This window comes from Peromyscus maniculatus, chromosome 5, assembly GCF_049852395.1.
Source record: "Peromyscus maniculatus bairdii isolate BWxNUB_F1_BW_parent chromosome 5, HU_Pman_BW_mat_3.1, whole genome shotgun sequence".
Classification (NCBI taxonomy): domain Eukaryota; kingdom Metazoa; phylum Chordata; class Mammalia; order Rodentia; family Cricetidae; genus Peromyscus; species Peromyscus maniculatus.
This window is the reverse complement of record NC_134856.1, coordinates 144,193,479-144,206,105: the sequence shown is the minus strand read 5'-3', so window position 1 is coordinate 144,206,105 and position 12,627 is coordinate 144,193,479. Positions and strand designations below refer to the sequence as shown.

Below are 12,627 nucleotides of genomic sequence, written 5' to 3'. Positions count from 1 at the left end.
TCCTCCCCAGTAAGTCTCCACCCTCCTCCCCACTAAGTCCCCACCCTCCTCCCCACTAAGTCCCCACCTTCCTCCCCAGTAAGTCCCTCCTACTTTCATTAAAAAATTTAAATACAATATTTTTATTAATTCTTGGGAACTTTTCTCCCTCTACTCTTTACTTAACTTCTCCCAGATTCTTCTCAACCCTCCCACCCCTTCCTACTTTATATCTTCTTTAAATGACACCAAATCCTTTTGTGCTGCCCATGTACTCAAGGGTGTGGAACCATCCATTGGAGCATGGTTGACCTAACGGGGCTACACCCTTAAAGAAAACCACTTCTCCCTCTCCCAGAAGCCATCATGTCAATAACTCCTCAGCTTGGGCTGGGGACTCATTAGCCCCTCGGCACCACACGCTGGAATGCGGACTGGCTTGATCATGTGCAGGCAACCACAGCTGCTGTGAGTTCAGGAGTTTGATGGCCATGTTATAAGCAGAAGACATTGCCATATCTTTTTCTTCTTCTTTTTTTAACAAGCCAATGAGTTTTATTAGGATTGCTTGCGTGAGCGTGAGTGGGTCACGTTTTCCTGAGGCAATTTATCAGTGGCTATACTACTGAGAAAAAAATGATACCCCCACCCCACCAGCAGCCAGTCACACCCCAGGAAGGCGTGCTTTTGAAGGGTTTTGATCTTTAGTTAGTTAAACCCAAGGGTGTGGAGTCTGTGAATGTTGGGGGCTCACCACACATGGCCCAGACTCTGAGGCTGGAGGCACTAGAACTCCAGAGAGGTCAGACTTATAGCTGCTGTTGTGGGCTGGAGAAGAATTTTTTAAAGGTATTGACAGCCCTTGAAGGCACTTGTTTACTGACCCTCCCCACAGCCCTGACCTTTGAGTGATGGGGTTGCCTAGTCTGGGCAGGCTTTCATGCTTCTACGCCTCCGTTCTGTAGGTGTCCCTGCGGTCCTTTTAAGTCCTGTGTCGGCCGCTTGGCCTATAATGCCAGGCATCCTGGTTTCCTTTCTGTTGCTGTGGTAAACACTCTGACCAAAAGCAACCTGTGCAGGGGGAAGGGTTTGTTTGGCTTATACTTCCAGGTCACAGTCCAATTATCAAGGGAAGCCAGGGCAGGAACTTGGAATCTTGGAGGAATGTTGCCTGCTGGCTGGCTCGCTCACAGGCTCTTGCTTGGCTAGCTTTCCTATATAGCCCAGACCACCTGCCTAGAGATAATTCTGCCCATAGTGTGCTGAGACCTCTCCCATCCATCATCACTCAAGACAATACCTGCAGACATGCCCGCAGGCCCATCCGACCTGTTCAATCCTCAGCTGAGACTCCTTTCTCAGGACTCTCTAGGACACCAGGTCACTGGGACATTGCTACTTAGCCTCTCCACACCTTCTCCAAGTGTGCTGTCTGTCTCACACTGCCCGTTTCAAGTCTGTCTTTCTCCTTAGTAGCTCCTGTTATCACGCTTCTCTTGAGGTCTGCATTTGTGCTGGTGTCTGCGCCTTCCTCTTTTCCTCTCTCTTCCTTGGGTAAGATGATTCTAGCATTCCTGAGGGAATTACTGTCTGGATAGTTACTGGTGTTTCCAGGTTATTGTTCAAACAAACAAACAAACAAACAAACAGAAAACAATTGAGGAAGTGCACACAGATTGTAAAGTGGCAAGAACTTCTTGAGAAGAAAATCAATAGGGAAGATCAAGTACGCTGCAAGAGCACAGCCAGCATCTTGAGTTGGAGTACTCAAGACTGGCCATGCTTGGAGCTTCATCCATGGGGCTAAGGAGAGGAGGGGGTGATCCTAAGGGGCATCATTCGAGAAGTTCTCTGTTTTTTTTTTTTTTTTTTTTTTTGAGACAGGGTTTCTCTGTGTAGCTTTGCGCCTTTCCTGGAGCTCACTTGGTAGCCCAGGCTGGCCTTGAACTCACAGAGATCCGCCTGGCTCTGCCTCCGAGTGCTGGGATTAAAGGCGTGCGCCACCACACCACCGCCTGGCTTGAGAAGTTCTCTGTTTTGATTGACAGGCTTGGATAATGTAAAACTTTTCACACTGTATGTACGTTCCCATGTTGCATCTGATTTTAATCATATGCATGTTCGATTATACATAGACATAAAATGGCAAATAGTGGCTTTCCCCTAAAAACTCACTTAGAGGTCAGATTCCCTTACTGTGCATGCATCCATAACCAACTTCTCTATCCCAGATGTATCTCGGAACATACCTGAGTGGAAACTGAGTCACCACAGGCTTGTTAAGGAGTAACATATTTCATTATGTGGAGCAGGGTGTGCTTGCAGCCCATTCAAGTGGGAGTCCCAGGCTAATTAGTGCATTACTAGGAAAGGGTTGTGTACAAAACCCAAGCCATAGTCCCAGGTTGCTAAGTCAGTCTTATGCTGGCCTGCCTCACTACCATTTTCTTTTCTTCTTCTCTAGTCCAGAACCTCCATCTTGTATTATCTGACTGTTCCCCTTTTTATCTTCCATATTGTTGTCTTCTAAACCTCACTGTGCTGACCCTTTTTGTCTAGCTGGAAATTCAACACTGTCTTCCATGATGATGAGGTTCCTCCCAATAAGTCTATCTGTAGTTGAAAATATCCTAAGTAAAAAAATGGCTCAAGACATCTAACCTCTTGGCCAACCCAGCTCCAGACATGGCATACTATAGAAGGATGGGTTTGCTTCTCAGGGCAGAGAGGCTGACTGCATTGCAGTCAAGGTCCAGCAGGCAGAAACATATCATACCACATGCCACTTAGCCCTGGACAAACTATACATTCAAAATTTTAAGTGTGATTTCTATTGTATGTACACTGCTTTTTGCTTAATCAGAAGTTGGATCAACCACTAGAGATAAGGGATCATATGTATCTTCCTTTAACACCTATGATTCTATTCTGCTCTAAAATTTCAAGGAAACTCTCCTTCTGCCGTGGCTCACATATGGGTAGCACCACAGAACGATGTCACTGAACCTCAGCTAGGAGCCAGAATGCAGGTTGAGCATGTAATAGAGCTAGTGGGACTCAGCTTTTGCCCATTCAGTACTTCATTAGTACCAGCTTATTCCCAGGACAATTCTCGGAGGACTGGGCTGACTTGTGTCTGATTTTTTATTGCAGAGCCTCATCCACTGCAACATCACCTCTGTAGTCAAGGTATGTGATAAACTCGTGTGCTGAACACATTAAAACACAGGATGAAGCATTCCTTGAACTGAAATCAAACTGCTCTTAACCATAGGATGTCTTACTCTGTTCTCATCAGGAAAACAGAGAAAGAGGTTCATTCTCTCCAGTATCTGAACACTGTTTTTGCATTCAGAATGCACCAGGCCTGAAGATGCCAACACTTCCTCAGGATTTCAAAGAAGTTCCCTAAAAATTAATATTTTAAGAAACATTTAGTTGTCTCTAAGAGAAGGACATTCAGTATGCCAGGAAAGATGACAGAGGGCCTGGGTTTTCTGGGTGTTTCTTGTTCAGTATTTGTTGAATTGAGCTCAAAGTCATCTGTGGACTAGGCTTTCTAGTCCCACGTGTACACCTGTGTGTGGGTGGCTGCACTTGAATGGCATCTGTGCTAGATCCATTGGAACTGGAGTTGTGAGCTGCCTGACATGGGTTATGAAAGAGCAATGATTGCTCTTGACCTCTGAGCCAGGTCCCCAGCCCATTAACCTCTTATTATTTGTGGTTTAATTACTTGTGGTTAACCATGGTTCCAGGATGCTAAAAGGAACATTCTCTACTTTAAGAAAGAGACTAGAGACCACAATCACATAAATCTTACTGGGGTATACTATTGTAATTGTTATATTTTATTATTAGTCATTAATCTCTTATGTCTAATTTGTGAGTTAAACTTATAGATTATGTTGGCTTCAGGCATCATATCTACTCAGGATTTTAGAATGCACCCTCCGAAGATGTGTGTGTGTGTGTGTGTGTGTGTGTGTGTGTGTGTGCGCGTGTGTGTGTGTGTGTGTGTGTTCTACTGTGTTCTAAGCTCAGCTCAGCAGCTAATTAGTTGGACATCACAGGACAAGTTACCCAACCATCTTGAATTTCCAATTCTACACCTGCTACAAGAGTGTTAGATGGAGCAGCTGGGGAGATAGCTCTGTTAGTGACCTTGCAGGCATGAGGTCTTGAATTCAAACCCCAGGTATGATGTTATGTGCCTATAATCCCAGTGATGGTGAGACAGGAGGCAGAGACAGGTAGATCCCTGGGACCTTGTGAGTCAGCTAGCATGACATACATGGTGAGGTCTCAGCCAATGAGAACTTCTCAACCTATCTCAAACAAAAGATGGAAGGTGGCTGAGGACTCTGAAGTTCTTTTGACTTCCACATGCATGCCATGCACAACCACACATGTACCTTCTTTTACACAGAGACACACAAACAGTATTGGATGAAGCAATGTCTTAAGTAGAGCTCTTGGGTCCTTTGGTTTGGTTCAGGTGCAGAGTCATTTATGCCATGATTCCCTCAAAGCTAGTCCATTTATGCCTTTGTGTGAAGAAGAAAAGGGCGTCTCCTCTGGAAAGACTGCTTAGGAACAGGTACTACTTAAGAATGGACACAGCCGGATTCCATGTGACATAGTGAGTAGTTGATGCTTTAGTGTGAACAAAGTGTTTCCCCTTCTTCTGAGCACTAGAGCCCTCTACCTCTACCATACTACACAGCTAGTGAATGAGCTCTGAGCTTTCTGCCTATACCCACCCCACAGCTGGGCATCCAGCTCACCTATGAAGTTTACAACTGTATGTGGTAGCCCTGTTGATCTCTCTTGGCAGGCAATTGTACTGTGTGGGGAGGTGTGAGGTAAGAATTCTGATTTCAGGTTGTTGGGGTGTGTGTGTGTGGGTTCAATTTCAGGGGCTGAAACATGAAATGACTGTGGAGGACTGGTTTTCTAATATCAGGAGGGGAAGCTGGTCAGTGCCTTTCTCTCCAGGCAGTTATGTTCAGGTCAATAGTTACTTCATCATTGGTTGTTTTTCTGTTAGCACACTGGCATGTTACAGCTTCCTGCTTGGTTATTATTGAGTGCTCTCAGACTTCGTGTGCTGAGCAGTCAGTGACTTTTTAAAGCTCCCAGCTGATGTGCCTTTAAGGTTTATGTGTTCAACTTACCATTAAAATATTTTTACATTATTTTAAACACTAATCTTCCACTATTAGACTGTTTGATCATCTAGGTTTCCCCAAAGGGATTTGACAGCCTTCTGAATCCTTTAGTGAAGAAATGCTTTGATTTGTATTTTTAAAAAGTTTTGTATATTATGGACACTAAATTCCCTAAGCAACAAAGAAAAATTAAAGCTCAGCTTCTAAATACACCATGCCCTCTTTAGCCTGCCTGGCTGGAATCATGATCTTAAATATTTCAAAGATGCTGTCTAGGAGCAGTGTGTACAAGCAAGTATATACTTTTGCTGGTCAAGGGCGGAGAAGGACTGGGAAGATGGGAGAGTTGACTTTATAGTTAATTTTCTTGTTACTGTGCAAAAGAGGCTGGGTAAGTGGCTCAGCAGGTGAGACCTGTGTTTGGATCCCTAGTACCCACCTAAAAAAGTTGATTGTGGTTGTACATGTCTGTAACCCCAGTGCTGGGGAACAGGGGCAGGATTTCTGGGGCCTGCTGGCTTCCGGCCTAGTAAATAAGCAGCCTCTAGGCTCAGTGAGAGGCCCGGTCTTGAGGGAATAAGGTGAAGAGGGACAGAGGAAGACTTCCAGTGTCCTCCTCTGGGGCTGGTCACATTGTGTCCAAGGTCAGGGGCAGAAAGAGATGAGAGCTGGTGCTTAAGCTTCCTCTCTCCTTTTTATCAGTTCAGGATTCCAACCCAAGGGATGGTGCCACCCACACTAAGGGTGGTCCGCCTTCCTCATTTAAACATTTCTGGAAACTCTCTCATAGACACACCCAGATGTATGTCTTTAAGTGACTCCAGCTCACGTCAAACTGATGATGAAGATCAACCATCACAGAGACTAGACACGGGAACTCTGAGGTGGGACAGGTGGTGTCCAGTGCTGTCTGTGTAACTGAGATCATTCGCTCATCAAGACTAGTGAGCTCACATGAGAGACACTGAGGATGTTCAAGGGTGTCCGAAAAGATGCAAGTGGTGCCCCCGGAGTTTGTGTGTGTGTGTGTGTGTGTGTGTGTGTGTGTGTGTGTGTGTGTGTGTGTGTGTAGTTTAGGGATGGCGTGGACTCAGTCTGGTCTCTCATCCTTCTCTCACTTCCCTGGGAAGCAGAGGCAGTTTTTAGAGTTCTGAGTCTTCTTTGTCATAGCCCCACCCATAGGAAGAACACGTGGAGGCTCTCTGGGACTGAGGCCTGGTGTATGTGATGGATACAGTGACAGGAGAGTCTCTCTAGAAGCTGCTGCAGTGCCCCTGGGCAACTCGGGCACATGGGCACGTTGCATCTGTGGCCATTGGTCTCCTTGGTTTCTCTTGCCCACTTCTGAAAACCTGCACTGAGTAGGCTCAATTGAGATGTCTAGGAGATGCTAGATTCTCATTCAGTGTTCTGATAGTTTCCAATTCCAACTCATGGGTGAAGTGTATGATGGCTGGCATACTCTTCCTTCATCCCTGGTATGGGAACGACCTTGAGAACTCACATACAGCTCCCACCACCTGAAGCCAATCCCTATTGTTCCAGTGAGACTTTACGGGAAAGAAACCAAAGGCTGTTGGATTAGTTTGCCATCTGTCTAGATTGCTTGCTGTGGCTTCTAGCCAGATTCTCAGGTTGCCAGAATGACCTCTAGAGTTGCCAGCAACTTTCAAGGTCTTTTGGGAAGATTAAGCTTCCCTAACATCCTCCAAGGACCCTGTTCATTGCTACTTAGTTGCTTTTTCAAGGCTTAACCCTGTCCTTCTCTTATAGATGACACAGCTTGTTCTCAAACACATGGAATCAAGGTAAGGCCTTTCACAGAAGAAGCATGAAGCAAGGTGGCCTTCCTGCCTTGGCAGCCACCTTGCTTGGGGACTTGATGGTGGTGGAGGGGGCAGAGTTCATCAAGTTGCTGCTTCAGTTGATGGTTAAAACCTATGACGACAGAACACAGTGATTATGGGGGAAGGCCAGGTCAGCTTTTCACATACATGTGCATATGTGAAGGTCAAGTGTAACATATCTTAGAGGGAGATTGAGAACAGCTGTTTCAAAATATATTGGCTTTCAAAGAAAATTAACTTATATTGAACATAAAAGAAGCAAGTTGGCCTCAGATCAAGACTATGTCCTTTTTTATTGTCCATCTTCCGTCAGAATGAGTACTCCATTTCCCTGGAAACTGCCCCTTCTCAGTCTCTAATAATCCGTATTTGGGTCAGCCTATTACAACACTCGTTAGGGCTGGTTTTCATCACCTTTTATTCATTAAGAGCAAATAGTTGATAGTTTAATTTTTCTAGCGTAAAAAGGGGGTGGCTTTGTATTCCAATTTTTGGTTTCTTGCCACCCCACTCCAGGCACCCAGCTAGGGATATTAAGGATAATTGAATATCTACCAGTAACAGGGGGGCTGAGACAGGAGGATCATCACAACTTCAATACCAATATAGGTTCCATGGTAACATTGAGGCTAGCTTGGACGATATAGCAACATAAATATTTTTCAAAAATGAAACAAACAAAAAACATTGAATTCCAAAAGATAGAAGTAAGAGCCCCGAAAAGCATAGGGATGTCAGAGTGAAGCACATCCCATCTAAGATGGATTCCACCACATGACACGTGTCCAACTGTGACCCACGGGACCCAGGGCATGTGGTCCCATCGAGACTGGACAGTCCCTTCCTCCTTTCCTCTTGTCCGAGCCAATTTGGCTTTTCATAGCTTGGCAGGGAACCGATTGACCTAGCAGAGCTCCTGTTTGGAATACCAAGCATGACTGCAGAGTGACATCACCACGCCGTGTCCTCCTTGAGATCTTGGGGAGTGTTTCCCTCACAGTTCTTGTAAAACCGCCTCTCATGAACTGTGGAAACCCAGAGGTGGGTTCCGACAGCCCAGCCCTCAGGTGTCTTTACTGGAGTGTGGTGGAGCAGCCAACAATGCAGCCTTTGTTCTCTGCCTTTCAGGAGGAAAGGCCTCATCTTGAACATTTCTTCTGGGATAGCCCTTTGTCCCTGGCCTCTGTATGCCCTGTACTCAGCTTCCAAGGTGAGTGACAAGTCACCCAAGTCTCTTCCTTCTTCCTCCGAAAAGGAAGAGTCTGTGGTACTCTTGGGAACCTGAGGGGCCTGTCTGCAAGGGCAGGAGGAAGCAAACTCCAGGACCTGAAGTGTTTCCTCTCCCACTGCAGGCTTTTGTGTGCACGTTTTCCAAGGCCTTGCATGTGGAATACAGAGCTAAAGGAATCATTATCCAGGTGAAGTGGACAATTGTGGGCCCTCCCAAGTGGGAACCTTGCCTGGGTGGTTGGTAGTCTATCATCCCTGGTTGTACATGTAAAGATGGGCTAGAGATGTTATTGAGTTCCCCTGACCAAGACCAGGCCAACTGCTTCCTCTACAACCCTCCTGCTGCTGAGATTTCAGGGCTTCCCTTCACCCTGAGTGTTGGCTGGAGAGGGGAATTGAGTATGGATGCAGTTGCTCAAAAATGCTGCAGAAGGCTGGGGATGTAGCTCAATTGGCAGAGTGCTTGCCTAACACACACAAAGCCCCGAGGTTCATCTACAGCACTGCATAAAAATGGATGTGGTGGTGCATGCCTGTAATCTCAGCCCTCAGTGGGTGGAGGCAGGAGGATCAGGAGTGCAGGGTGATCCTTACTACACAGCAAGTTAAGGTTAGCCTGAGCTACATGAGATGTCTGGGGAGAAATGCCGTGGACCCTTTGCTGCGAGTGCTGAGTTGCAGCAGACAGCAAGGTCTGGTCTGACTGTTGGTTCCTCTTTGATATGTGGAGAAGGAACAACAGGAAGCTGGGCACTTGACCCATGCTGGGACTAGGGGAGGACAGATCTTCCCCGGGGTGGGGTTTACCTGTGATGAGTTAGGGATACGCCACACTTTGGTCCTTGGGCAATGAGAGGAGGAACAGAGACATTGTGGAGACTACTTAACTAAAATAGGTTGTCATTGCCATCCCTGGGCTGAACAGCGGGGTAGCCTGGGTGTCAGTGATTTACATGTGCCATGTTTAGTAGTACAGTCTGGGAAGAAGTTTTAGGACATACTATTAGAGATTAAATAGACACACTTAAATTTTTTTACACATGTGTTATATGCATGTGTGGATATGTGTTACGTGTTCATGTGTGAACAAGTATATATGTGTGGGCATGTTCATGTGTGAGTGGGCATTTATATGTATGAGCAGGTATGAATATGTACACATGTTTGTGTGTGAATGGGTATGTATGTATGTGCATATTGTGTGTGGGTGAGTATGTATGTGTGTGCATGTGTGTAGGGGTTCTGAGGACAACCTTGGTTGTCTCACATTAGCATATCCTGAGTTGTCTTTTGCTCCCTTATCTCTGAATTTCATACCAGATCTGTCACATCACTCAAGCAATACTGGGAAACTTGTTTAAAATGTAAGCCTCAGTGTTGTATGATATCTTGTTTGTGTTCTGACAAATAAAGCTTGTTTGGAGATCAGAGGGCAGAGCCATCCACTAGTTAACCATAGAGGCCAGGCGGTGGTGTCACACGCCTTTAATCCCAGCACTGGGAGGCAGAACCAGGTGGATCTCTGTGAGTTTGAGGCCAGCCTGGTCTACAGAGTGAGATCCAGGACAGGCACCAAAACTACACAGAGAAACCCTGTCTTGAAAAACCAACCAACCAACCAACCAACCAACAAACAAACAAACAAAAACAACACAGAACCTCAGTCATTTAGTGTTGCCAGACTTAATATGGGGTGTGTAATTAAATTTGATCTTCAAAGGAATATGAGTAAATTTGTCTGTTGAGACAGTTTTACTAGTAACCCAGTTGGCCTTGGCCTTTTGATTCCTCTGCCTCAGCCATAGGATAAAGGTATGTGCCACCACTCCTGGCTGGTTGACTTTCTAGTGTAAGTCTGTTCAGTGTAATACTTGAGACATAATTATGCTGAATGATTTATGCTTGTCTGAACTTCAGTTTTGAGTTCCTTTTATTTGTGACGCAGTGCTTTGAATTGAACTCTGGGCGTCGCGCAGAGACTCTCCTCCTGAGCTCGTCCCCAGCCCTCCCTGAACTTCAGCTCTACCTGTTACCTGCACTTTGGTTTGCCAAGTCTCCCAGTTGCCCCGTGTGCTCTGAAGGGCATTTGAGCACCTTGAGATGAGCAGTGTAGGCCTCATCTTGAGCAATCAAACCTCCTGCCCTCTAGTTTTGTGCCAGCTTTGTGTCTTTTATCAAGGAGCTTAGAACATTTCACAGGCAGAAAGGAGCTGGGTGAGACGTGTGTCCTTGCCTCAGTCTCTGCTGGGCTATACAGTTCTGTGCCGTGTTCTTAATTTTCTCTGCAGGTGCTGACCCCTTATGCTGTCTCAACTCCAATGACAAAGTATCTAAAAACCAACATGGTGACCAAGACTGCCGATGAGTTTGTTAAAGAGTCCTTGAAATATATCACGATCGGAGCTGAAACCTGTGGCTGCCTTACTCATGAAATCTTGGTAACCGATGACTTCTTTTGAAGCAAGGGAGGAAGGCTGTGCCAATGTCGTGGGCATGTTGGGGCTTGCTATTTCTTGCTAGTGGGACGGTCAGCCATTTTCTCTCTCAGCAAGCTCACAGGGTCAGCATGCTGCAGCACAGCCAGGGAAAGTAGTTAAGAACTGAGGCCCATGTGCTCAGCCTATAGATAACCTTAAGGGTTCACTTAGAATGGTTCCACTTAGTGGCTCTTGGGAGTTCTTGGGTAGGAAAAACAGGAACACCTGGATCTGCCATGCAGTGACTCCCATCTCCCTTGGCTATGTGTTTCAGTAAAGTTGGGCCTCTCAAGAAACATTTTTCCTTAGCTGTGAGTAAACAGGGAAAGAAGCATGGTAGAAAGAGTACAAAGCCATCTGGGAAATGGGGCTTCAGGAAGGAATAGCAAATGCGTCACAGGGCAAAAAAGAGGTATGGTGGCGTGGTCAGCACAGAGTGAGTTCTCTTAATTTAGCATGTCCTTCAGAATGATCCTATCAGGATGGTCAAAGGGCATTTAAAGGGACAGCTTGGGCGGCTAAGAAGTTCACTGTTGCAAAGTATCACAAGACCTTAAACATTAGAACCACTTGACCTGACCATAGTAGTCAGAAAAAGCAATCCTTAAATGACTGACTCTGGGGTAAGTTGTAATTTCTTTGCTCTGCTCTTGTCTTAGACACTCATATTTTTCTGTTCCAGGCAATATTTCTGAACCTGATCCCTTCCAGAGTCTTCTATAGCAGCACCTTCCAGAGATTCCTATTAACACACTACTCAGATTACCTGAAGCACAACATCAGCAACAGATAGCAGGGTGGGGGGTGGTGGCAGGAGGTCATGGGAGATGGGGGGCAGGGCTAGGGTGGGGGTAGCACGAGGTAGGGCTGGAGGGGGTGTTAAGAGAGTGATCTAGATCTCTTCATTGGTGGTAGTGGCCAGAGGAACACATCACCACCCTGCACTTGCTGAAGGGGAGCCTGCTACACACACAGTGCACGGTGGTTGGAGTCTGGAGATCTCAAGAAAAGCTGGGGTATAAAAGGGTGTATTTTCTATAAAAGGGGAGCTGGCATTAAGGGTAATGCTAAAAGAAGCCCTGCAAAGGTAATAAATGTGCTGAAAAGAAAACCCCGAGTCTCAGAATACTGAGAAAGCTCTTACCTGGAGGGTCACTTTATAGCCGGGTGTAGAACTCAAAACTCAGACAATACCTGAGGCTGCTAAACTTTACACAGGCCCAGAATACGGTTTTATTATTGTTGTTTTTTTTCTTTGAGACAGGGTTTCTCTGTGTAGCTTTGTGCCTTTCCTTGGTAGCCCAGGCTGGCCTCGAACTCACAGAGATCCACCTGCCTCTGCCTCCCGAGTGCTGGGATTAAAGGCGTGCGCCACCACCGCCCGGCCAGAACACAGTTTTTTAAATGTGGCTTCTCACAGACCCAGGAAACTGGATGGGGGAAAGTGTTAGGGCAATAGCTGGCTCAAGCCAGTGTCTTCTCTTCCCCAACTCCCTTCATTTCAACAACGAGAGCACCAGGTGCATCTGTTTTATTCATGTTTGAGTCTATGTAAGGTTGTACTGGTAAAGATAAAAATGCAAAAGGAAGTTTTAAGACTCTGAGGCTAGAGAGATGGATCTGTGGATAAAGTACTTGCTGAACAAGCACAAAAACTGGGGTTTGAATGCACACAACTCACACAAAAGCCAGGTAGGTTTGGTAACTTGCCTTTATCTCCAACACCTAGGAGGCTGAGACAGGGGATCCCCAGGGAAGCTGAACAGTTACACTAGTCAGAATTGGTGAGCTCTGAGTTCAGCAAGAGACCCTACTTCAATAAATAAAGTGGAAAGTAATTGAGGAAGATGCCCAAAATCAACTATGGGTTGATATGTTCACAGAATTGCTTGCATATCCAGATGCACATGCAAACACTCATAC

General features: G+C 46.0%; 1 protein-coding gene across 5 annotated transcripts in view; it reads left to right on the top strand.

Annotated features, from left to right (window-relative positions):
* Positions 1-11,815, top strand: part of Hsd17b3 (hydroxysteroid 17-beta dehydrogenase 3) — a 37,127-nt gene extending 25,312 nt beyond the window's left edge. For 4 of the 5 annotated variants that reach the window (XM_076573554.1, XM_006981729.4, XM_076573555.1 and 1 more), the window contains 6 exons: positions 3,133-3,168; positions 6,924-6,958; positions 8,126-8,207; positions 8,350-8,415; positions 10,516-10,665; positions 11,387-11,815. In XM_076573554.1, the coding sequence (XP_076429669.1) occupies positions 3,133-3,168; positions 6,924-6,958; positions 8,126-8,207; positions 8,350-8,415; positions 10,516-10,665; positions 11,387-11,497 (480 nt within the window). In that variant the 3' untranslated portion in view covers positions 11,498-11,815. The remainder of the gene's footprint in view (positions 1-3,132; positions 3,169-6,923; positions 6,959-8,125; positions 8,208-8,349; positions 8,416-10,515; positions 10,666-11,386) is intronic. The other variant, XM_016000277.3, reaches the window with a different exon arrangement.
* Positions 11,816-12,627: the final 812 nt, after the last annotated feature.